The following is a 25,944-nucleotide window of genomic DNA, read 5'->3' on the forward strand; positions in this document are numbered from 1 at the left end:
AGGATGGGGACCTCCCCTGTGGGGACAGGCTGGGAGAGCTGGGGCTGGAGAAAAGAAAGCTCTGGGGAAAACTTACAGCAGCCTTCCAGTACCTGAAGGGGACCTGTAAAGCCAGGAAAGGACATTTTGCAAGGGCTTGTAGTGATAGGATGACAGGAAAAGGATTGAAGCTTGAGGAGGGCAGATTTAGAGTGGACATTAGAAATGCTTTACAATGAGGGTGGGGAGGCACTGGAACAGGTTGCCCAGGGAGGCCATGGATGCCCCTTTTCTGGAGGTGTTCAGGGCAACCTGGTCTGGTGGAAGGTGTCCCTGCCCATGGCAGGGGGGCTGGAACTAGATGATCTTTAAGGTCCTTTCCAACCCAAACCATCCTGTGAATCTATGAACTGTAAGAAGGAAAAGTATTGATTGTAGTCAGCAATCAGAGAAGCTGTCCCTGCAAAATGCATTTTGGCTTTGCATTCGGTGCCTAAAAACAGCCTTGCAAGGTGTCATAATTAATAGTTGTGAGTGAAGGCAGAAGTTGAAGGCAGTCTTCTGCAAGTGTACTTAATCCTTCAGTGAACCCTGCACTTAATCCTACCTGCACACATCTCCTACTGCTTGTATGCATTGTCTGCAGCATGTTGGTGTCAGCAGCTGTTGGCTTCTGCCTCTGAAACCGTTGTGCCATTGCATTTCTGAATGCAGAATTGTCTCTGTGCTCTCTCCTAGGTCAAGAGGAGCAGTACATCATTTTGATTTTTGAGACTGGTCTGGATCCTGCTGCAAACTCAATATTTGAAAAGATAATTACAGACATTGGCATAAGGAATAACATTTCTGACTTCTTTGTGAAGATTCCCTTTGATGAAGCCAACGGCAGGCTGGTTGCCTTCACCAAGTGCGTGGAAGACAGTTCCAAAGGAAGTCCTTCACCCAGAGAAAGCAAAATCAAAAATGTAATTACATGGTTTTGGTTTAGAACACAATGTTAGTTGGAACAGGAATATTATTCAGAGCAGAAAATATTCTTTGGGTTACAGACACACTGAAGGTGGTGTGCTGGGCACGAGCCCCAAAAGGCATCCACACAACTTGGGTCGGAGTGGCTGGAGAGCGGCCAGGCAGAAAGGGACCTGGGGGTGCTGGTTGACAGCAGCTGAACATGAGCCAGCAGGGTGGCCAGGAAGGCCAATGGCATCCTGGCCTGCATCAGCAATAGTGTGGCCAGCAGGAGCAGGGAAGTCTTTCTGCCCTGTGCTCAGCACTGGTTTGGCCAAACCTGGAGTCCTGTGTCCAATTCTGGGCTCCTCAGTTTAAGAAGAACATTGAGGCACTTGAATGTGTCCAGAGAAGGGCAACAAAGTGGGGAGGGGTCTGGGGCACAGCCCTGTGAGGAGAGGCTGAGGGAGCTGGGGTTGCTTAGCCTGGAGAAGAGGAGGCTCAGGGGAGACAACCTTGTTCTCTACAGCTCCCTGAAGGGAGGTTGCAGCCAGATGAGGATTGGTCTCTTCTCCCAGGCAACCAGCACCAGAACAAGAGGACACAGTCTCAAGCTGCACCAGGGGAGGTTTAGGCTGGATGTTAGGAAGAAATTCTTCCCAGCAAGAGAGATTGGCCTTTGGAATGTGCTGCCCAGGGAGGTGGTGGAGTCACCATCACTGGAGGTGTTTAAGAGCCTGGCTGAGGCCCTTGGTGCCATGGTTTAGTTGATTAGATGGTGTTGGGTGATAGCTTGGACTTGATGATCTCCAAGGTCTTTTCCAACCTGGAGGATTCTGTATTTTGCTGCTGTTCTATGAGGATTTCAGGCTGGTCCATGGTGGATTATGAGACTGGGAAGTAGTCTGTGCAGTCACAGTGTTTGTTTTAGTGTGGTTCATTTGACTGCAGGGCTGTACAATGGTCCAGAAGTAATGCTGGCGTTGCAAGATGTTAAGGGACCAGAAATTTGTCCTATTGATTCAACAACATAATTGTTTCCAAATGAATCTACTGCTAAGATGGTATTTCAAACCAGATGTGAAGTTGCAGTGCTGCAGTTACAGTAATTGATGCTTTCTTGAAACAAACCTGCCTCTTAAAAACTGTGACTGTTTTATGGCTCTGTAGGAAATGAGTGCAGACCTGAGTGTCATAAATGAGCCAGGAAAGGTGAAAAAAACCAACAGCTTCAATTCCTGGGCAATGGTATTACACTGCTACACTTCACTAAGCTCTTTTTACCCTTTTTTTGTGGTAAGTTTGGGTACAGTCTGCATATTAATGTTGACTTTGTCCTTGTAAGGTTCCTCCTGAGCCCAAGATACAGCAGCGGAGTAAACAGCTCCCTTATTTCGATGATGATGAAGAAATTGGAGAGCCACACACAGTATTTATTGGGCCCATAGAAAAGTAAGATATTTATCTTTGCCCTGGGACCATTCTCTGAGGGTCTTTTGTGGGGGGGTGTAGCTCACTGTGAGCAGGCAGTGTGCTCCTGCAGCCCAGAAAGCAAACTGTGTCTGAGGCTGCATCGAGAAGACTGTGGGGAGCGGATTGAGAGAGGGGATTCTTCCACTTCACTCTGCTCTGGTGAGACCCTGCCTTGAATGCTGTGTCCAGTTCTGGTGTCCCCATCATAAGAAGGACAAAAGACTGTTGGAGCAAGTCCAGAGGAGGGCCACAAAGATGATCCAAGGGCTGGAACACCTGTGCTATGAGGATAGGCTGAGGGAGCTGGGCTTGTTCAGCCTGGAGAAGAGAAGGATCTGGGAAGACCTTACAGCTGTATTTCAGTATCTGCAGGGGACATACAGGAAAGCTGGGGAGGGGCTGTTCAGAAGGGCCTGTGGGGACAGGATGAGGGGGAATGGTTTGAAAGTGGAGCAGGGTAGATTTTGGATGGACATAAGGAAGAAGTCTTTCACAATGAGAATGGTCAAGTATTGGGACAGGCTGCCCAGGGATGTGGTTGATGCCTCCAATACCTGCAGGAAGACTACAGGAGGGCTGGAGAAGGACTTTTCATAAAGGTGTCTAGAAATAGGGCAAGGAGGAATGGTTTGAAGCTGAAGGAGAATAGGTTTAGGCTGGATCTTAGGAAGAAGTTCTTCCGCCCGAGGGTGGTGAGACACTGGAACAGGTTTGCCCAGGGAGGTTGTGGATGCCTCCTCCCTGGAGGCCTTCAAGGCCAGGTTGCACAAGGCCTAGTTGAGAGGTGTCCCTGCCCACAGCAGGGTGGTTGGAGTAGATGATCTCTGAGGTCCCTTCCAACCTCAGCCATTCCAGGATTTTTTGGCATCTCCTATTTCCTGTTTAACGTCTCTCTCTCTTTCCCCAGGTTGATAGTTTATCCGCCTCCTCCGGCCAAGGGCGGGATTTCTGTGACCAACGAGGACCTCCATTGTCTCAATGAAGGAGAATTTTTAAATGATGTTATTATTGATTTTTATTTAAAGTAAGTTGTATGGCACAGCAGATTTGAGGGATCTTTTCCTGTGCAACTGAAAAGTTCCAGCATTACAGATGCATGGGGCAGTGGGTAACACTTGCTCTCCAGCTGTCTGTAGCTCCAGTTGTCAAAGTGCTTTTGGAAGGAGTTTTGGCTCCTCTCCTGTCCTGCTTGACAGTGACTTTGTTCTTACTTGGGGCAAAAATGGTTCTTGAAATGTTCTCAGCAGCTGAAGAGAAATTCTGACAGCAAAAGAGTTAAAAAACTAGTATTTTTAAGTTCAGTGTTTTTATCCCTGAGTTCTCTGGAATGTGATTTGTTTTGATTAAGCTAATAGAGAAATCTTTTGTTTTTGTGGTGTCACTGATGTTAGAAATGCATGAAATTGTTCTCTGCTGCTCTGTTTATGTTGCACATAAAGTGCCCCTGTCTAATTCTCAGCCTTATTGAAGCAATTTAGAGGTGGAAAGAAAATGAGTGCATCACTCTGGGAGTGTCTGGAGATTCAGTGGCTCAGTTACAAAGTGTGGGACTTTGCTGGCTAGGTTGTGTGTAACACAGCTCATTGAACATTGGTTTGTCTGCCATGATCTACAATTAAATAGGGCAGCAGCAGAACAGCTTCTTGGTTGTGCAGATTGTTTCCTACACCTTGAAGTGTTGGCCCAGTGAATAATGAGTTGTTGTGTTTACTTGGTTCCAGTGTTCTTGCAGCTGTTTTCTGAGAGGCTGCCATGACTTGGTGGGGAAGTAGCACAGTTGCCTGGAGAAGAGGAGGCTCAGGGGAGACCTTCTTGCTCTCTACAATGACCTGTAGGGAGGGTGTAGCCAGGTGGGGGTTGGTCTCTGCTCCCAGGCAACCAGCACCAGAACAAGAGGACACAGTCTCAAGCTGTGCCAGGGGAGGTTTAGGCTGGAGGTGAGGAGAAAGTTCTTCCCAGAGAGAGAGATTTGCCACTGGGATGTGCTGCCCAGGGAGGTGGTGGAGTCACCATTGCTGGAGGTGTTTAAGAAGAGCCTGGCTGAGGCACTTGGTGCCATGGTTTAGTTGATCAGATGGTGTTGGGTGATAGGTTGGACTGGATGATCTCTGAGGTCTTTTCCAACCTGGTTAATTCTGCATTCTGTATCAGTCCTTTTTACTCTGGTGATGAATCTCTGGAGTTAACATCTGTATGAATTTCTCACAAGCTCCTCTGTGAGTTCCTCATCATTTTTAATTGATTTTTCTTTTTAACTGCCCAGGTATTTGGTACTTGAAAAGCTGAAAAAGGAAGATGCTGACAGAATCCATGTGTTCAGTTCATTCTTCTACAAACGCCTTAATCAAAGAGAGAGGAGAAATATACATGAAACTTCAAACCTGTCGTAAGTCTGCTGCTGAATCAGTTTCACTAAGAGAGGAGTAGACAGAAGACTACAGGAGCAGATGCTTTGGAGAGAGAAACTCCTTGCAGACAGTACTGTGACACCAGCAGAGCTCTAGGAAGCCCCCAGACAACACTGATCTACTTGAGGATGTCCCTCCGTACTGCAGCGGGGGTTGGACTAGGTGACCTTCAGAAGTCCCTTCCACCCCAGACCACTCTGTGGTTCTGTATCTTTTGTCCCTGAGACCAAGTGATAGGACCAAAGGAAATGGCTTCAGGTTGCACCAGGGGAGGTTTAGGTTGGATATTAGGAAGAAGTTCTTTGCTGAAAGAAGGCATTGGAACAGGCTGCCCAGGGAGGTGGCGGAGTCACCATCCCTGCAGGTGCTCAAGAAATGTGTGGACATGGCACCCTGGGACAGGGGTTGATGCCCGTGGTGGTGTTGGATTGCTGGTTGGCCTCTGTGATCTTAGAGATCCTTTGCAACTACAACAATTCTGTGATTCTATAAGGGGAACATACCTGCAGGAGTTGCTTTTCAGTTAAAAGAAGCCAGCCTGGCAATCATGTGTTGCTTAGGCCACACCTTGAGTCCTGTGTCCAGTTCTGGGCTCCTCAGGTTAGGAAAGATGTTGAGATGCTGGAAGGTGTCCAGAGAAGGGCAACAAAGCTGGGGAGGGGTCTGGAGCACAGCCCTGGGAGGAGAGGCTGAGGGAGCTGGGGGAGAGGAGGCTCAGGGGAGACCTTCTTGCTCTCTCCAACTCCCTAAAGGGAAGCTGTAGCCAGGTGGGGGTTGGTCTCTTCTCCCAGGCACCCAGCACCAGAGCAGGAGGACACAGGGGAAGTTTAGGCTGGATCTTAGAAATTCATTCTTCCCAGAAGGAGAGGTTGGCCATTGGGATGTGCTGCCCACACACAGGTGGGCTCGATGGCCCTGGAGGTGTTGAAGAAAAGCCTTGCTGAGGCACTTGGTGCCATGGTGTGGTTGGTGAGCTAGGGTTAGGTGATCAGCTGGACTGGGTGCTCGTGGAGGTCTCTGCCAAGCGGGGTGATGGTGTGGTTTCCCCCAGGATCCAGCAGCGCCGGCACGGGCGAGTGAAGACCTGGACGCGGCACGTCGACATCTTCGAGAAGGATTTCATCTTCGTTCCCCTTAACGAGGCGTAAGTCAGCTCTCCTCCTCCCCCTGCCAGCACCTTCACAATTCTACACCTTGACACTTACTTTCCAGTCTGAATTGAAGCTAAAAATGAAGAGAATAAATATGTAGAGGTTGGGCTGGATGAGCTCTGGAGCTCCCTTCCAACCCAGACCATTCTGTGGTTCTAAGAAGAAGGTGAAGGCTTGAGTAAAAGCTGCTGTGGAGAGTGAACAGCTTGTATAATCTATCTTCAGCAACTTGGAGGGATGTGATTTGGGGTCTTTTTGTGTGGAGAGACAGTCAGGTGTTGGGCTTGGTTTGGTTTTCCCCAAGCTCAGGTTTAACTGTGTGCATTCAGGCAATTCCTACTTCGTAATGTCTCCTTGTTGGGTTTTTTTTGTCCTTTGCAGTGCCCATTGGTTTTTGGCTGTCATTTGTTTTCCTGGCTTGGAAAAACCCAGATATGAACCAAATCCCCACTACCATGAAAATGCTACAACACAGATGAAATCTTCCTCTTCAGATGGAGAGAGCAGCACACCATCTCCTTTGCCAAGCGAGCTGGATGCACAGAGCTCACCTTCCAAGTCCACGGTGAAGAAGACGTTGACCAAAAAGTACAACACAGCTTTAATTGACCCAAACACTGAAACAGAGGACAGTGAGCCCTCATATTGTAGGAGAAGCCCTTGTAGGGTAAAAAGTACTTTCAAAAAACTGAGTCAAATAGACAGTGATGTGGAAGAACCTAACACTGTGGAATCAGCATACCATAAACTTGACCATAGGACTCCAGATGAAAACGGTGTACAGGGTGAATTCACAACTGCTAGCCAGTCCATGGGTATGTAGCTGTCCACATCTGCACATTTTAATCAACACTCTGGAGGTTTCAGAGCTCTCTCACTGCTTTTGCAATGCCATTCACTTCATGCTGTGAAAGTCGGGATGTGGCTGAGGTTTGAGTGCTGACAACAGAGCTCATTTGCAGCCGTGGCGTGTGAAATGTTTGGGGTGTTGGGGGGGCTGGAGATCAAACACTGCCTTCCTGAAGCAGGTTAATTCTTCAGCTGTGTGACCTTTTTTCCCCACACCAAATGCTTTTGTAGTTCATACTTTGCACCACTTAAGACTGTGATTGTTAAGGAGAGGCTGCTTGATCTTGGATCCTCATAAAGTGTGTGCATAGGGGAACTGGGTTACGACGGCGTGAGCAACCTCAACTCCCCTGTCTGCTAGCCTTGGAGGCTTTACTTCAACCCCTTTAGGTTCTTTCAGTGTCCTGACAGGATGTAAAAAGAGTAAGGAAATAGCTGAAGAAATGAAAAAGTACTTCTCTGCCCTGACTTGCATGTTACATGTAGAGAGGCTAGCTCCATGCTTCCCTGCCTGTGTCAGTGGTTTGGGACAGGTCTTGTACCAGAGCGAGCTGTGGAGCTGACCTCTTTTAAAGGCAGATGGAGGAATTAGGAAAAGGTTTTCTCTGCTTGCTGCAAGGTTTGGATCCCTTTGAGGCACAGAGTACAAAACATATGGTCATGCAGAGGCTTTTACTTCAGTCTCTGATAGTATCCCTGCTGGGTTTAATTTACACAGTAAGTAATTTTATAGCTTGTAGTGCAAGATCTGAAAAGGTGATCAATTATCTCATCTGTATCATGCAGGCCACTGAATGTCTTGGTGGCTCTCTTGGTGGTGGAGTCACCATCACTGGAGGTGTTTAGGAAGAGACTGGATGGGCTGCTTGGTGCTATGGTTTAGTTGATCAGATGGTGTTGGGTGATAGGCTGGACCCGATGATCAAAAAGGTCTCTTCCAACCTGGTTAGGTCAGTCCTGCCCTCCCCTGCCCTCCCCTGCCCTCCCCTGCCCTCCCCTGCCCTCCCCTGCCCTCCCCTGCCCTCCCCTGCCCTCCCCTGCCCTCCCCTGCCCTCCCCTGCCCTCCCCTGCCCTCCCCTGCCCTCCCCTGCCCTCCCCTGCCCTCCCCTGCCCTCCCCTGCCCTCCCCTGCCCTCCCCTGCCCTCCCCTGCCCTCCCCTGCCCTCCCCTGCCCTCCCCTGCCCTCCCCTGCCCTCCCCTGCCCTCCCCTGCCCTCCCCTGCCCTCCCCTCTCCTTCTTTCTTACTTAAATGTATTCCTTCGTGCTGATGCTGTCAGTTGTCCTAGAGGGTCTTGGTGGGGGTGGGGTGTGTACATTTCTCTTGGTTTGAGCTGGTGCTTCATTTTGTGTGCTTGTTGCTGTTTGTGGTATTGCTGGTCTGGTGGCTGGGATTCTGCAGCTGTGGTTGCCAGCCATTAGTTGGAATCTACCCCCTGGCATATTTTTTGCTAGGGGCTTCCATTTTCTGGGGGCTGCATTGTATGGGTGGCTGATGGTCATTCTGTTGCTGGCAGAAAGACTCAGACTCTATTGCTCAGCTGTTGTAGGTGATGCAGCCTTTCATTCTCATGGGTCACACTCCTGGTTCTAAGGGGGAGGCTCAGTTTGATCTTGACACCAAGCTGAATTTAAATGTGTGGTGCTTCTAAACATTGGTTTCAACCAGGTGGTTGTAGACCTTGAGTTTTGTGCCCAGCTTTCAGCCATTGCTCCAGAAGGATGTGAGTTCACAGGCTCACAGCATGTTAGGGGTTGGAAGGGACCTCTGGAAATCATCAAGTCCAACCCCCCTGCCAGAGCAGGAGCAGAGAATCCAGCACAGGGCACACAGAACACATCCAGACAGGGCTGGGAAGGCTCCAGAGCAGGAGACTCCACAACCTCTCTGGGCAGCCTGCTCCAGGGCTCTGGGAGCATCACAGGGCAGAAGTTCCTCCTCCTGGTGAGGTGGAACCTCCTGTGCTGCAGTTTCCATCCATTGCCCCTTGTCCTATCCCAGGGTGCAGCTGAGCAGAGCCTGTCCCCTCCCTCCTGACCCCCAGCCCTCAGGAGTTTATAAACAGACTTCTTCCTCTCCTGAATATCCTAGGGTATTGCCAAAGACAGAAGGTTCCTCCTTGACAGTGTAGTCAGTGAAACCCAAGAACCTTCATCCCAAAGCAGACCCAGGGTAGCTGTTCAGTTCTCTGATCTGTTTAATGGTGTCCACTTAACCTTGTGAGATACCTGCTCTCCACTCAACCTTTTGAGCCTGCTCTAGATGGGAGCCTGTATTTGGCTATCTTGATTCCAAACTGAATCCTGGGGTTGGATTCATAAATCAGAAGGAAGGACCTGGTAATGGAACAGCTTGGAAGCAATAATCCAACACATGTCTTTTGACATGTCCCCTCTTTCCTGCTCAGTTCTGCATGAGGTTTGATTCTCCTGGACAGCAGTTTCTTGGGGTGTTAGGAATCTGTCAGCAAGAAGCCACATTTGTGTGTGGCCTACTTCTTATGCTAAAGTCTTTCCAAAGATCCCTAATAGGACTACTTCCTAAGGCTGTCCCTGTGGAACTCCACTGATAACCTCCTTTCACAGTGTTGCTGCAGCTTCTCTGTTGAAATAGTCTCAGAAGCAGACTCTTCTCTGGTTTTTTTCCCATTAGCTAATTTATTGCCCTATTTGCTGTTCTTGTAGGCATCCTGCTTTTCTTCAACAAGTGATGCATCCTCCAGGGACACCATAGCCAGCACCTCTGGTGGTGTGGCTGTGTAGCTGTCTTCTGTAGCCCCCTTCTAGAAGTTTGTTGATGAAGATCCCTGGTTTTGCTGGCATGAGTTACTGATTTTTCACTTATTCCCACAAAGTTGATTATTTCTTTCCCTCAAAACTGTGTTCTGAAGTCTTGCATGATAGTACAGGAAGATTAGAAGCTCAACAGGAGCCAGCAGTGAGCACTTGCAGCCCAGAGAGCCAAGCAGAGCCTGGGCTGCAGCAAAAGAAGTGTGGCCAGCAGGGCAGGGAGGGGATTCTGCCCCTCTGCTCCACTCTGCTGAGACCACAGCTGGAGCTCTGGGGCCAGGTCTGGAGCCTCTGTGCCAGGAAGGATCTGGAGGTGCTGGAAGGTGTCCAGAGAAGAGCCATGAGGAGGAGCAGAGGGCTGGAGCTGCTCTGCTGTGAGCACAGACTTGAGGGAGTTGGGGCTGTGCAGGCTGGAGAGGAGAAGGCTCAAAGGAGACCTCATTGTGGCCTTGCAGTATCTGAAGGGGCCTCCAAGAAAGCTGGGGAGGGACTTTTGAGGGTGTCAGGGAGGGATAGGACTGGGGGGATGGAAAAAAACTAGAAGTGAGTAGACTGAGATTGGCTGTGAGGAAGAAGTTGTTCCTCATGAGGGTGGTGAGAGCCTGGCACAGGCTGCCCAGGGAGGTGGTGGCAGCCTCCTGCCTGGAGGTGTTTGCAGCCAGGCTGGATGTGGCTGTGAGCAACTTGCTGCGGTGTGAGGTGTCCCTGCCCATGGCAGGGAGCTTGGAACTGGCTGATCCTTGAGGCCCCTTCCAACCCTGACACTTCTATGCTTCAGGAGCCTGTGGCTGTCAGTGTGTGCTATAGCTGTAACATCCATTATTCCTTATTTCTTCTGATGCTGCTTCCCAAGTGAGTAACTGTGTAGAGAGGGGAGGGAGTGGGTTTACAGATGCTCCTTTGAGCAAACAGGGAAGCTGCACAAACATTTCTAAGCTGGCACTCCCAGGGGGGCTGATCCTGCATTCTGCCATCCCAGGCTGCCTTTTCCCTTGTACCAGCACAGGGCTTCATACAAGTGAGCAGCAAAATCTGATCAGGGAATTGATCCAAGTTAAAAACATGAGCTGTGCCTGACTTTTCCAGGCTGGTCCAGGGTGTGTGGATGCATTTGGTGGCATGGAAGGGACCAGCTAGGGAGAAGAATAAGTGCTGGTATGAGGGACCAAAGGAGGCTGTCCCTTTTGGTAGCAGTACCAGTTTATGCTGTGGTGAAGGCTTTTGGGAGCTCCTGGGTAGTTCCATGGTAGGCTTTAGTCTAGGTTTCTGGAACTCAGCAGAAACTTTCCACACCTGTCCAGACACAGGGATTATGGCAGCTGTGTCACTTACTGTGACCAGCCCTGAGAGAAACTGGCTGCAGTGGCTGACACACCAGAAGGTTGTGCTGGGAGACTTAGGACAGGCTGGAGAGTTGGGCAGGGAGAAATTGAATGGAGTTCAACAAGGGCAAAGGTAGAGCCTTGCACCTGGGAAAGAACAACCCCAGGGAGCACTATAGGCTGGGGACTGAGCTGCTGGAGAGCAAGGAAGGGGAAAAGGACCCTGGGGGTCCTAGTGGGTGGGAGGTTGACCATGAGCCAGCAATGTGCTCTGGTGGCCAAGAAGACCAATGACATCCTGGGGCTGTGGTTAGTAGGTTGAGAGAGGTTCTCCTCCCTCTCTCCTTTGCCCTGCTGAGGCCACATCTGGAAGATTGTGTCCAGTTCTGAGCCCCTCAGGTCAAGAAGGACCTCAGGGAACTGCTGGAGAGAGTCCAGCCCAGAGCCACAGAGATGCTGCAGGCAGTGGAAGCTCTTCCTTAGGAGGAGAGCCTGAGGGAGCTGAGGGCTCTGGAGCTTGGCTTGGAGGAGCCTGAGAGGTGAGCTCCTTGCTGGGGCTAAAGCTGTGCAGGGGCAGTGGCCAGAGGCTGGAGCCAGGCTCTGCTGGGGGCTGCCCAATGCCAGCACAAGGGGCAGTGGTGGAAGCTGAGGCAGAGGAAGTGCCATGGAAACAGGAGGAAGAGTTTTTTTCCCCTGTGAGGGTGAGAGAAGCCTGGCAGAGGCTGCCCAGGGGGGTTGTGGAGTCTCCCTCTCTGGAGATACTCAAAACCCCCCTGGATGTGTTGCTGTGTGAGCTGCTCTGGGTGCCCCTGCTGTGGCTGGGGGCTTGGACTGGATGAGCTTTTGAGTTCCCTTCCAGCCTCTAACATTCTGTGACTCTGTGAGAATTTGAGGTATCTGTAATCAATTTGATCTTCAAACATGACTTGGTATTTGATGTTTAAATATCCTACTGTCTGTGATTGATACAGATGGATTGCACAAAATCAGGCTAAACTATAGTGAAGATTCAGCTGATGGCAGTAAACTAAATGAAGATGAGCTTATAGATTTTTCTGAAGACCAAGACAACCAGGTAAAGAATTTATCCATTTTGTTGGGGAAGCACTGACTGTGTTGGGTTGTATTTGGAGTGGGCAGCAGAAAAGCTGTGTACACACTGTAAATGTGCTTTGTTTCAAGCTAGCTGTCTTCTTCACCAGTGTCAGACAGGTCCCAAGCACTAGTTAGCTGCAAAAGCATGCAGGTTAGGTGGCAGGAGAGGATAGTGCATTTATTCATGGTTGTGGGTTGGATTAGATCCCCCCCCAGTAACCTGTTGGTTGGAAAGCTGCCCCAGATCTCACCACACTCAGAACCTGGAAGGAGAAATGGAGTTGTATGTACAAAAGACACTAGCTCAAACCACTCATGACACTGTTGAACAGGAAACTGCTGCACTGATCCTGTGATCCACTTCTGGGAGCTGTTTTGCACAGTGCCAGTATTGCACAGTGGTTGTAGTGGGGACTCTGGAAGTCAGTGTCTTTCATCTCCCCCAGCCCCATGTTCATCTACCAGCCCCGAGAGGAAGTAACTCTTCCTTCAGCTGCATTTCCTGAGCACACACAGACTCATTTATCAGGAGGTGCTGCTGTGCTCTTCTCTTCCCATTGGTGCTTCTCCTTATCAAGTGTAAGCAACGTGGATTTGTAATACAGAGGTGTTCAGATGGAGAGGTGTTTAGGTTGTAGAGCTGTGGAGAGGCTGAGCATTTAACTAGCCTTTACCCCCTCACTGCTGGGTGGGGGGCAGCATTCCACAGCCCTGTTGCTTGTACAGTGTCTGCTCAGTGGGAATAAGCTGGGAGTTGCACACTCACTGCTCCTAACTGGCCTTCCTGTTCCTGTTTCAGGTGTATGACTCCAAGTTGTCCAAAGTAAAGAAATGGAGGCTATCAAATGTACAGGCTAGGAAGTACCCATTTCTCACCTTTGAGTTCAGAACAGAGCATTACTTCCCAAAGCCTGCAGCTATTTGTAGTGACTTCCAACTAGTATGTATATGTGCACACACACACAAGCTCCACTCTGTGTTGAAACCTAGCTGTGCCTTTCAGACAGGCTCAGTCCTCCTCTCCTGTCCTGCCACCTGCCCAAGCATTCTGTAACCCTTCTCTGATGGAAGTGTCTTTCTGTCTGTTTTGTGGCAGTGAAGAGTTGCCAGAGGATGGAGAAGGAGTAGCAGAGTGTTTCTGCTGGGACTGACATGTCATGAAGGCAGGGAAGGAAGCACATGGCCAGCTGTGTTCCTTGAGAGGAGGAAAAGAGGCTGAGTTCCCTGGTTGCAGTGTAGCTTAGAACTTAACTCAGGCTGAAGCTGTAACTGAGTATCTTCTAGAATGCATCAAGCAAGCATGGAAATGGCAGGCCCTGCCAGGCTGAGTGCACCTTCACTTCTGCCAAAAGTGCAATGGAGGCTGCCATAGAAAAAAGTATCTTGGGACCCAGGCAGTAGCTTCTCATCTGGTAACATCCCCATGGCACAGCATGAGGATTTCCTGGGATCCTGCACCTGGGGGTACTCACATCTCACCACAGAGTCACAAATGGTGCTGGGAGTGGGGGTTCCCACTTTGGGAAACCACCACCTTCCCTCAAATGCAGTGTTCTGTGGCAGTAAGAGAGAACTCAGTGGAAGGGCAAAAAGCCAACCATGGGTTGTTGGGTTGCTGTTAGATACAAGGACTTAGTGGCTTTGTTGATAAAACTTTCATGTCCTTCATAGCATTGAAAGCAAATGGTCCATGGAGCTTCCCAGGTTTGTGCCATGACTGTTTTGCAGCCCATGGCACAAACTAAGGTCATGCCAGTTGGATTTCCCATGCTCTAGGGAGCAGGTTGGTGCATTCTGAAGGCAGAATCAAGTGTTGCTTCTGAGCTCAGTGCAGATTTGGTCTGGTTTCATCTAGAAGATAACAGAAATGAACCCCCCCCAAGAAGTTTCTAGGTGTCATTAGCAAGGGCAAGCTCTGATAATGCAAGCAAAGAATGGAGGTGCACTTCTTTTGAGCCAGCCATGCTCTGAAGATGTCAGTTGCAGCTTTTTGTGTAGCTTCAGCAGTCCTTAAACACACAACAGCCTTCCCTCCCTGTCATCCCAGCCTGGGTTTGAGAAAGGGACTAGAAGTTGGTGCTGCCAACTGAATGGCTTCAGGTTAAAGCTACCACTTCTTTATTAAGCTTATGGGACTGCTCTTGAATAAAAATGGTTAAGTGTGGCAAACAAAAGGATTTCTTCTGTGTCTGTTTGAAAACCAATGTTAGCTTTTAACCCACCTGTAAACATCTTGCTTCTGTAGGAAGACAGTAGTGATGATGGTGGCCTTGTAGATGACAACTGCAACTCAGACATGGGACAATGGCACCTGAAGCCTACTGTCTGCAAACAGTAAGTGTTTAAACAGTTGAAACAGACATTTCATAGAGGGTTCTGACATTTAAAAGCCAGGGTTTATACCAAATGGTTGTACAGCAGTCTCAAGCACTTTTATCAGCCTGTGGTTGGTGTTTGAGAGAGAATTTTATACTTTGTAGTGCTATTATCTTCAGTGAGGAGAGCACTGAATGAAACTAGGACCAGGGGGAATGGAACAAAACTAGAAGTGGGGAGATTCAGATTGGATGATAGGAAGAAGTTCTCCCCCATGAGGGTGGTGAGAGCCTGGCACAGGTTGCCCAGGGAGGTGGTGGAAGCCTCCTGCCTGGAGGTGTTTGCAGCCAGGCTGGATGTGGCTGTGAGCAACCTGCTGTGGTGTGAGGTGTCCCTGCCCATGGCAGGGGGTTGGGACTGGCTGAGCCTTGAGGTCCCTTCCAGCCCTGACAATCCTATGAAACTGAGTGAAGTAACAGCTGTCTGGGTTTCTGTTCAGCTTGTGTGCTGCCACAGGCAGCTGGAGGCTGCTCTTTGGCACCTTGCACCGAGGTTCCTACAAACAGGTGCAGGAGCATGTTTCAGTGTAGCCTGCACTTAAAGCAAAGTCGTTGAGAAAGCCCCCTTTAAATGCAAACAATGAAACTTTCTTTAGTGTTCACCTTTCTCACCACTCAAATCGGTACAGATGATGGGAGTCATTTCAGCTGCCCCCATTTCTTACCCAGATGTGCCATTGTAGCCTTTTCATTGTCTCTTTCTGTTCTCAGGATTGCTCTTTTTTTTTCTCCTCTGTCTGTACTTCTTGTCTGATAAAAATGTTCCACAACCCTCAGTTCAGTGACAGTTTTTTGTGTCCATTTACCTTTCTGCCTGGTTTGGATTTTAAGACTGTTAATTTTTTTGTTTGTTTTTCTTTCCCATGTTTGAAAGGCAGAAATTATTTCTGAATAATCCCTGTCTGCAGTTGCTTGCATCTTGGGTGCAACAGAGATGCAAATGTGTGGCCAGCAGAGCCAGAGAGGTGATTCTGCCACTTTGCTCTGCTCTGCTCAGACCTCACCTGCAGTGCTGTGTGCAGCTCTGGAGCCCTCAATATATCAAAGACATGGAGCTGATGGAGGGGGTCCAGAGGAGGGCCACAAGAATGCTCAGGGGCTTGGAGCAGCTCTGCTCTCAGGACAGGCTGAGAGAGCTGGGGGTGTTCAGCCTGGAGAAGAGAAGGCTCTGGGCAGACCTAATAGCAGCCTGCCAGGACCTGAAGGGGCTGCAAGAAGGCTGCAGAGAGACTGTTTGCAAAGGCCTGCAGGGACAGGACGAGGGGCAATGGCTTCAAAGGAGAGAAGAACAGATTTAGATTGGATATCAGGAAGAAGCTCTTACTGTGAGGGTGGTGGAAGCCTGGCACAGGTTGCCCAGGGAGGTGGTTGAGGCCTCATCCCTGGAGATATTCAAGGTGGGGCTGGAGAGGGCTGTGGGCAGCCTGCTCTAGTTGGGGATGTCCCTGCTGCCTGCAGAGGGGCTTGGGCTGGATGACCTTTGGTGGTGCCTTCTATCCCAGACCATTCTATGATTCCCTGAGTCTCAAGGTGTTGTTACTGGCATTGCTGTCCTCTCAGCTGTGTTTGGCTTTGCTCACAGTTGTTTACCCATTTTTAACATCTCCTTCCTTGGGGATATGCTGCTTGCTAGCCAGGCAAAAGCTTTCACCATGCAGGATAAAATGGCCTATTTATCCATGAGGTGGGATCTGTGTGAGTTGTTCCTAATGCATTTCCATGGAGGGGGAAAAATCCATCTGTGTTGGGAGTTTTAAGCCTGTTCCTGCTCACCTGATTCCAGCTTGGCTAAGCTGGTCCCATTCTGCTGATGGATTATCTGTGCATAGTACTTCCCACCAGACACTCTTTTAATCCAGACATGAAAGTTCATGTGATCTTTGACACTTCCATATCCCAAATCATGAAATACTTCCCTGTTAGCACATTTTAACAGTACTTCTGTGTGAAAAAGGGAATTCCCTTGAAATGGCTTTCACTTCTTTCCTCCCTGAAGCACCAGGTGGTGCATTTGCAAGGAGCATTGCCTGTATGCATAATAACTTTCAGAAGTGGAAACAAGTCCAATTAAAAGCAAACTTCATTCAAGTGGTTTGGATGCTTAAGGCCTGAAATAATTGCACACATGTGAAATGATTTAGAAATACAAACACACTTGTGCCTAAGTGCATGCAGATCCTTTGTCTGAACTTACTAGGAGTAAGGCAATTTATCACAGAACCAGAGTTGTTAGGCTTGGAAGGGAGCTCAAGGAGCAGCCAGTTCCAACCCCCCTGCCATGGGCAGGGACACGTCACACAGCCACATCCAGCCTGGCCTTAAGAACCTCCAGGGATGAGGCTTCCACCACCTCCCTGGGCAAGCTATTTACCCCTCACATCACACCTTCATCTAGTGCTGAACTCTGCTGTGAGTCAGCTTTGGTCTCTACATCCAGCTGCTGCATGGAAGGTAGCTGATGATAATTATTGGGTTCATAGCTACTGGAAAGGTAGTGTCCTCTAGGGCAGGGGATGGGATCCATAGTGTTCAAGAGATGTACTCCAGAAGGATGTTTGTGGGTTCTGTGCCTTACTTCCTTAGAATCATAGAATGCTTTAGGTGGGGAGGGACTTTTAAAGGTCATCTAGTCCAAAGCCCCCTGCAGGTGAGCAGGGACATCTTTAACTAGGTCAGGAGACCCATCCAACCTGACCCTGAAGGTTTCCAGGGATGGGCTTCCTACCACATCTTTGGGCAGCCTGTGCCACTGTTTCACCACCTCACTGTAAAAGAAAATTCTTCCTTGTATCTAGTCTAAATCTTTCCCTCTTTCAGCTTCAACCAGTAGCTCATGTCCTCTCACAACAGGCCCTGCTAAAGGTTGTCCTCATCCTTCTTACAGGCCCCCCTTAAGTACTGAAAGGCTGCAGTAGGGTCCCACCACAGCCTGAACAAACCCAACCCTCTCAGCCTGTCCTTGTAGGAGAGGTGCTCCAGCCCTTAGACTGTTTTTGTGGCCCTCCTCTGGACCTGCTCCACCAGGTTAATGTCCTCCTTGTGCTGCTGGTTCCAGAGCTGGATGCATTACTCAGGTGAGGTCTCACCAGAGTGGGGTAGAGGGAGCAGAATCAACCTTCCTCAGCCTGCTGGCCACAGTTCTTTTGATGCAGCCCAGGATGTGATTGGTTGTCTGGGCTGTGAGTGCACATTGTTGGCTCATGTCCAGCTTTTCATCCACCAGGACCCCGAGTCCTTCTCTACAGGGCTGCTCTCTATCACATCCTCCCCAAGCCTGTATTGATACCGAGGACTGCCCCGACCCACATGCAGGAACTTGCAGTAGGCCTTGTTGAACCTCAGGAGGTTCACCTCAGCCCACTTGTTGAGCTTGTCCAAGTTCCTCTGGTGAACATCTTGTCCCTCTGGCTTGTCAGCTGCACCACTCAGGTTGGTTACCTATGGACTTGCTGAGGATGCTCTTATTTGATTGATGAAGATACTGAACAGCACTGGTCCCAATGTGGATCCCTGAAGGAGATCACTTGTCACAGATTTCCATCTGGATACCAAGCCATTGACCACCACCCTCTGGATGGAATCATCCAACCAATTCATTGTCCACTGAACAGCACAGAGAGAAGGATGTTGTGGGGGAACTTTACAGGAGTCCAGAGAGATGGCATTCATTGCCCTTCCCTTGTCCACTGCTTCAAAGGCAGCCAGCACTGAGGGAATTCAAGCTCCTAGGTGTTGCTTTCAGCCTGACAGTGCTGTATTTTCCAAGTGTATTCTGAAGTTCTCTCTACTTTCCTATCCCAGCTAGGGGATTGCAGCAGCACTGCCAACACTGCATAGTATTGATCAAGTTTTGTTCAAGGTCAGCCCACAAATGATTTCTGGCTAACCAGCTGTGTAGCAGGGTCAATTACTGTGTACTCAAACACTGTCTTCTCTCTTAGGCCCTGCATTTTGCTTATGGACTCGCTGAGAGGCCCTTCCCGGTCCAATGTTGTGAAAACACTAAGGGAGTAAGTTTGCTGTCTGGCTTTGGGGCTTGGTTTGGGGTTTTCAAAGCTCTGCATGAGAGCAAGGGTCTGAATTTGCATGGTCTTTGGTCCTAGATACCTGGAAGTGGAATGGGAAGTCAGGAAAGGCAACAAAAGAAGCTTTTCCAAAGATGTCATGAAAGGATCCAACCCCAAAGTGCCACAGCAGAACAATTTCAGTGACTGTGGAGTGTACATACTGCAGTATGTGGAGAGCTTTTTTGAGGTATGTGTACCTGTTGGTGTGCCTGGGATTTGGGGGTCTCCTCCAGCAAGGCTGAGCTGTTAAAATCATTGACAGCTATAAAAGGCTCTCTAGAGGAACTCTTAGAATCATAGAAGCAACCAGGTTGGAAAAGACCTCAGAGAACATCAAGTCCAACCTATTACCTAACACCTCCTGGCAGCTAAAGCATGGCTCCAAGTGCCACATCCAAGCCTTTTTGGAACACTCTGTGGTGACAGGTTGGTCTTGATGATTTTTGAGGTCTCTTCCAACCTTGGTGAGACTGTGATACTTAAATAAACTACCTCCAGGGATGGGGACTCCACCACCCCCCTGGGCAGCACATCCCAAGGGCCAATCTCTCTTGCTGGGAAGAACTTTCTCCTCACCTCCAGCCTAAACTTACACCTGTTTATTCTGCATTATAAACTGATTTATGCATGCCCCTAATAAGTATTGTTGGAAAACAGAATCCTTTTCATTAGTGTTTGCCATGAGCATTAGGGAAGCCAGGGAGGTTTCTGAAAGAGTGTGGGGGAAAGCTGTTTGAAGTTTTCTATTACATACCCTTGAAAGCTATTTAGTAAGAAACAGAGTTCAAATCTGAGCTGAGAATCTTAAGATGTGTTGCCTGCATGGGTACTTACTGTTGACAGTCCAGAGTGGTCCAGAGCACTGTTCCTAAACTCTCCTGGAGAGCTGGGCAGAGAGGAACCTAATGAGTTCAACAAGGACAAGTGCAGAGTCCTTCATCTGGGCAGGAAGAATAAACTGCAGCAGCACAGCTGGGAGGGGATCTGCTGGAGAGCAGCCCCAAGGAGCTGGGAGTGCTGGGGGGCAGCAAGCTCTGCATGGGACAGCAATGTGCCCTGGGGGCCAAGAAGGCCAAGGGGGTCCTGGGCTGCATTTAAGGAGAGGGTAGCCAGCAGAGGCTGAGAGCCCTGGGGCTGTTCAGTCTGGAGAAGACTGAGAGGAGACTTAATAAATGTTTATAAATATCTGAGGGCTGGGGGTCAGGAGGGAGGGCACAGGCTCTGCTCAGTTGCACCCTGTGGTTGGACAAAGGGCAATGGATGGAAACTGCAGCACAGGAGGTTCCAGCTCAGCATGAGAGGAGGAACTTCTTCACTGTGAGTCTCCCAGAGCCCTGGAGCAGGCTGCCCAGAGAGGCTGTGGAGTCTCCTTCTCTGGAGCCTTCCCAGCCCTGTCTGGATGTGTTCTGTGTGCCCTGTGCTGGATTCTCTGCTCCTGCTCTGGCAGGGGGGGTTGGACTCAATGATCTTCAAAGGTCCTTTCCAACCCCTACCATCCTGTGATCCTGTAACCCTTCTGGAGAAAGGTGGTGGTTTCTTCTCTGTTCCTCTGCCCTTCCCTCCCTCCCAGCTCATGTGAAAGGCTTTATCAGAGTGTACTTGTGCAAACTGAAGCCAAAAGTTTTTGCTTTACTTTGTTTTCTCTTCTGAGAGCTCAGAACCATCCTTGAGTGCTTCCTGCTTTGTCTGCAGGGCTGTGAGGAGCAATCAGGTTTTAAGCATCTCAGCCCCTTCCTTCTTGCAGAGTGGTGGCAGAATGATGTCAGGCTAAAGGCCTTGTCCTGCCTGGCTCTTGCAGTGTGCAGCAGCTCTGCCAGGGAACAGGGATGCCATGTGGGTGTGCCAGAGCATGGAGTGTCTCCAAGTGGCACCAGTGGGCAAGGAGAACCTGCCTGGGGTGCACGATGGAGGCGGTGGAGCCCCCATCACTGGAGGTGTTTAGGAAGAGCCTGGATGAGGCCCTTGGTGCCATGGTTGAGTTGATTGGATGGTGATAGGTTGGGCTGGATGATCTCAGAGGCCCTTTCTGGGACTCTGTACTCAACTCACAGTTACAAAACTTAATCATTTCAGCTGCTAATGGATTTGAGGAATTGCACAAAGTCTCATTGTGTTCAGCAGCTCTGCAAACTGAATGGGTAGTAGGGTGGAGGGAGGCTTCTTTTGATGCCTGTGGGCTACTCAGCACATGTGTTTCAGTGCTGAGATGAGTGTGCAGTGTTTGAAACAAGGCTCGTTAGCCAGGGCAGGCGGCGCAGTGGTGAGCGTGCCCACCAGCTCTGGCAGCAACAACATTCTCAGCCCTCCCTTCACACCATGGCTGTTCAGCTGCTCTGCTCTGGAGCAGGACAGGTTGCTCTGCTCCTCCATAAGGGGCAGAAGAATAAGGCTCACCCAAATGGATTGGATGCTAATAGAGAGTTTAAATGGAAGAGCAATTCATCCACCACAAAAGCCACAGAGCACAGTGGTGAGCCATAGCAGAGCATACACAGTTCAGAGGAATCCCCAGTCTAAACTTAGCACACAGGTTTGTTTACACCAGACAAGTAAAACCCCAGCACTCTCCTTCTCCCTATGGGGGGGTTACCAAAAGCCCCAGGGCTCTTTCTTTCCCCCCACTGCTAGGCTGGTTTCAGGCTGCCCCCGTTTTTATCCTGGTATTAGGCCTAAACAGGCTGAAGAGGCCCTGTGATACTCCCCCATGGCTACCAGATGGGAGAGCATCTCTGCCAGGGGAGCAGAGAGGGGAAGGGAGAAGGACCATAGCTTTGCAGCCAGATTGCTAAGGGTGCAGGATTGATGGGTACAAATATGCTTCCTGCCTGTGTCCTCCCGCTGGGCTGGACACTCTGGACGCTGGAGGTCTCAGCTCTGTGGCCGATTGTTTGCAGGTACCCAGCCTATAACATCAGCACTGCCCTGAGGCCCGGGAGGGACAGCTCTGTCCTGCTCCGCTTTCCCCGGGGCGGGCTGGAGGGGAGAGCTGAGCTTCGGCGTCCGCCTGGGGCTCTGCCGCCGCTGCCCACCAGGGGGCGCCCTAGGGCCGTGCCGGTGGGGTCTGTGGGCATGGAAGGGCCTCGGTGGGAGCTGGGGCCGGGGCGCGGTGGGTGATGCTCTGCGGCTCCTGAGCGAGCGAACGAGGAAGCTCCGAGGCAGCAGGGCCCCTGGCCCTGCCTTCCTCACCCTAACAGAACAAGAAACAGCCCCAGTTAAAGGTGTGCTTAGGTGAATTTGAAATAGGCTCCTATTATTAGTAGCTTCACTAATTAGTTTGTATTAATGTTCTTACTCCTGTGTCTGGCCTATTTCCTAATGGAAACTGGTGGGAAAACCTGCTCAGTGTTTGCCCAGGGTTTTTCACAGGCTGCTAGGGGTTGGGAGTGACCTCTGAAGGGCATCAAGTCCAACCCCCCTTCTGGAGCAGGATCAGCTGGAATAAATAACTCAGGAATATGAGCAAGCAGCTTGGGGACTCAACCACCTACCTGGCATCCCATGCCAATGCCTGACCACTCTTGTTCCTGATGTCCAGTCTAAACCTACCCAGGGGCAGCTTGAGACTGTTCCCTCCCCCTCTGCTCTGCCCTGCTGAGAGCACAGCTGCAATCCTGGGTCCAGTTTGGGGCTCCCCAGGTGAAGAGAGACAGAGAGCTGCTGGAGAGAGCCCAAGGCAGAGGCAGGAGGATGCTTAGGGGACTTGAGCATCTCCCCTGGGAAGAGAGACTGAGAGCCCTGGGGCTGTTTAGCCTGCAGAGGAGAAGGCTGAGAGGGATCTGATCAATGTCTCTCAAGAGCTGAGGGCTGGGGGTCAAGGGGAGGGGGCCAAGCTCTTGTGGGTGCTGCACAGCAAGAAGCCAAGGGGCAATGGAGACAAACTTGAGCAGAGAAGGTTTCAGCTGCCCAGGAGGAGAAACTTCTTTGTTGTGAGGGTGAGGGAGGCCTGGAGCAGGCTGCCCAGAGAGGTTGTGGAGTCTCCTTCTCTGGAGCCTTTGCAACCCCCCCTGGCTGCATTGCTGTGTGGCCTGCCCTGGGTGCTGCTGCTCTGGCAGGGGGTTGGACTGGATGCTCTCTGGAGGTCCCTTCCAACCTCTGACATCCTGTGGTACTGTGGAATGAGGTGGGGCAGAATGTAGCTTTTCCCCCCGTGGCTGTCTTCACCATTAAAAGCCCTGCCTCCTTCCATTAAGATCCAATTGCCCTCTCTTTTCAGAACCCCATCCTGAGTTTTGAGCTCCCCATGAACTTAACAGACTGGTTCCCACGCCCCAGAATGAAAACCAAACGGGAAGAGATACGGAAAATCATCCTGAAGCTGCAGGAGCAGCAGACCAAGGACAAGAAGGGACAGAAGGACCCCAGCTCAATGGAAAGATCTTTGCAGGAAAAAACAGATCAACTTACCAACAGCAGCTCAGACTGAACGTTGTATCTGTTGCATGTCAAGCTCCACAATCCAAACAGAACTCTCCTCCTCTTTCTTTGGGTTTCTCTTTTGGTTTGGTTTGCTCTGCCCACAGGGAACGACTCGGCGTACTTGGGAACGTTTCGTGCCTGTGTAAATGTGTGTCATAAGAAGAAGAAGAATGGATTTAATTCCCACAGAGCTGTGTATGAAGTAAGCAAAAGTCTGTACATATGTTAATGAGGCCCAACTTTTGTCAGCCTTTGTAATTACTTTTTCTTTCCACTGGTTAGGGAGAGCCTTTGTTATGTATTTCTGTTAATAGACCTCGAATAGCGACTCCGAAACACAAAGCCAATAAAGACAAAATATTTATAGGATGACATGGTTAACTTTTTCTTTCCCCAGTGACAAGGTGTGCTGTTACAGGCTGAAGCAACACCTAGGGAGCGATTTGGTAGCGAGAGGATTCCTGTTCTTGTCCCTGTTTTAGTTGCCCTTTGCCAGGACTGTTCTGCTTGCGCTACAAACAGTACTGTGGGTGTCTCGATGTTACCGTGGCCTCAGAGGGTGGTTGCCACCCTCCCAGTATCTAAGTGTAGGCAGTGTAATAGTTACTAGGACTGCTTCAGATTTGGGGGTTTTAAAAGATGAATGCCTTGCCATTAAAATCTCCACCCTTGCTTTAGTGGGAGAGGAGGGGGGCTAGGGAAAAAGAGGAGGGCGCGGGGGGCGGGGGGGGCAAGAATGCTCTTTGACCAGGGATGGCTTATTCAAACAGTATTAATAGAAGTGGTTTCAATGAAGTGATCTTGAGTGCTACTTATTAAATCATATTTTGTGGATCCCAATTGTTGTACAGGTTGTATTCTGAGACTCTTCTTCCTTCGTTCTGGAGTTGTGTTTTGGTACCGGTGTACTCGGAACAGCGAGGTCTGCCCACGGGACATTTTCTCTGTTACAGCTCTGAATGTTACATCCATATGTGCTTTATTTCAGTAATGAACACTTAAAGAAAACAAACAAACAAACAAGGTGTATGATTACTATTTCTTGTAATATCCACCCAAAAAAACCCCCAAACAAACAACCCAAACCCAGCCCAAGATACCGGCGCTCATTGCTTGCTCGTCCTTGGCTGGTAGGTAGCAGCAGGCTGCTGTTGGATTGCTCTGGGTATGTGCAGTGTGTTTGGGGTTGCAGCAGGCTGCTGTTGGGATTGCTCTGGGTATGTGCAGTGTGTTTGGGGTTGCAGCAGGCTGCTGTTGGGATTGCTCTGGGTATGTGCAGTGTGTTTGGGGTTGCAGCAGGCTGCTGTTGGATTGCTCTGGGTATGTGCAGTGTGTTTGGGTTTGCAGCAGGCTGCTGTTGGGATTGCTCTGGGTATGTGCAGTGTGTTTGGGGTTGCAGCAGGCTGCTGTTGGGATTGCTCTGGGTATGTGCAGTGTGTTTGGGTTTGCAGCAGGCTGCTGTTGGATTGCTCTGGGTATGTGCAGTGTGGGTTTGCAGCAGGCTGCTGTTGGGATTGCTCTGGGTATGTGCAGTGTGTTTGGGGTTGCAGCAGGCTGCTGTTGGATTGCTCTGGGTATGTGCAGTGTGTTTGGGGTTGCAGCAGGCTGCTGTTGGATTGCTCTGGGTATGTGCAGTGTGTTTGGGATTGCAGCAGGCTGCTGTTGGGATTGCTCTGGGTATGTGCAGTGTGTTTGGGGTTGCAGCAGGCTGCTGTTGGATTGCTCTGGGTATGTGCAGTGTGTTTGGGTTTGCAGCAGGCTGCTGTTGGATTGCTCTGGGTATGTGCAGTGTGTTTGGGGTTGCAGCAGGCTGCTGTTGGATTGCTCTGGGTATGTGCAGTGTGTTTGGGGTTGCAGCAGGCTGCTGTTGGATTGCTCTGGGTATGTGCAGTGTGTTTGGGTTTGCAGCAGGCTGCTGTTGGGATTGCTCTGGGTATGTGCAGTGTGTTTGGGGTTGCAGCAGGCTGCTGTTGGATTGCTCTGGGTATGTGCAGTGTGTTTGGGTTTGCAGCAGGCTGCTGTTGGGATTGCTCTGGGTATGTGCAGTGTGTTTGGGGTTGCAGCAGGCTGCTGTTGGGATTGCTCTGGGTATGTGCAGTGTGTTTGGGTTTGCAGCAGGCTGCTGTTGGATTGCTCTGGGTATGTGCAGTGTGGGTTTGCAGCAGGCTGCTGTTGGGATTGCTCTGGGTATGTGCAGTGTGTTTGGGGTTGCAGCAGGCTGCTGTTGGATTGCTCTGGGTATGTGCAGTGTGTTTGGGTTTGCAGCAGGCTGCTGTTGGATTGCTCTGGGTATGTGCAGTGTGTTTGGGGTTGCAGCAGGCTGCTGTTGGATTGCTCTGGGTATGTGCAGTGTGTTTGGGGTTGCAGCAGGCTGCTGTTGGATTGCTCTGGGTATGTGCAGTGTGTTTGGGTTTGCAGCAGGCTGCTGTTGGATTGCTCTGGGTATGTGCAGTGTGTTTGGGGTTGCAGCAGGCTGCTGTTGGGATTGCTCTGGGTATGTGCAGTGTGTTTGGGTTTGCAGCAGGCTGCTGTTGGATTGCTCTGGGTATGTGCAGTGTGTTTGGGTTTGCAGCAGGCTGCCTTTGGATTGCTCTGGGTATGTGCAGTGTGTTTGGGGTTGCAGCAGGCTGCTGTTGGATTGCTCTGGGTATGTGCAGTGTGTTTGGGTTTGCAGCAGGCTGCTGTTGGGATTGCTCTGGGTATGTGCAGTGTGTTTGGGTTTGCAGCAGGCTGCTGTTGGATTGCTCTGGGTATGTGCAGTGTGTTTGGGTTTGCAGCAGGCTGCTGTTGGATTGCTCTGGGTATGGGCAGTGTGTTTGGGTTTGCAGCAGGCTGCTGTTGGATTGCTCTGGGTATGTGCAGTGTGTTTGGGTTTGCAGCAGGCTGCTGTTGGGGTTGCTCTGGGTATGTGCAGTGTGTTTGGGTTTGCAGCAGGCTGCTGTTGGGGTTGCTCTGGGTATGGGCAGTGTGTTTGGGTTTGCAGCAGGCTGCTGTTGGATTGCTCTGGGTATTTGCAGTGTGGTTTGGGTTTGCAGCAGGCTCCAGTGGCATCAGCAGATGTAGCCCTTGTATCCC

General features: G+C 50.2%; 1 protein-coding gene across 1 annotated transcript in view; it reads left to right on the top strand.

Moving 5' to 3' along the window:
• The window catches only part of SENP6 (SUMO specific peptidase 6), a 97,169-nt gene extending 73,609 nt beyond the window's left edge, over window positions 1–23,560 (top strand). Inside the window, exons 14-24 of the mRNA XM_054162539.1 lie at window positions 718–944; window positions 2,273–2,379; window positions 3,308–3,424; window positions 4,664–4,786; window positions 5,860–5,952; window positions 6,341–6,774; window positions 11,888–11,991; window positions 14,257–14,345; window positions 18,328–18,396; window positions 18,490–18,640; window positions 22,667–23,560. Coding sequence (XP_054018514.1) covers window positions 718–944; window positions 2,273–2,379; window positions 3,308–3,424; window positions 4,664–4,786; window positions 5,860–5,952; window positions 6,341–6,774; window positions 11,888–11,991; window positions 14,257–14,345; window positions 18,328–18,396; window positions 18,490–18,640; window positions 22,667–22,876 — 1,724 coding nt within the window. The 3' untranslated portion in view covers window positions 22,877–23,560. The remainder of the gene's footprint in view (window positions 1–717; window positions 945–2,272; window positions 2,380–3,307; window positions 3,425–4,663; window positions 4,787–5,859; window positions 5,953–6,340; window positions 6,775–11,887; window positions 11,992–14,256; window positions 14,346–18,327; window positions 18,397–18,489; window positions 18,641–22,666) is intronic.
• Window positions 23,561–25,944: the final 2,384 nt, after the last annotated feature.

Source organism: Dryobates pubescens, chromosome 6, assembly GCF_014839835.1.
Source record: "Dryobates pubescens isolate bDryPub1 chromosome 6, bDryPub1.pri, whole genome shotgun sequence".
In the NCBI taxonomy this organism is placed as follows: domain Eukaryota; kingdom Metazoa; phylum Chordata; class Aves; order Piciformes; family Picidae; genus Dryobates; species Dryobates pubescens.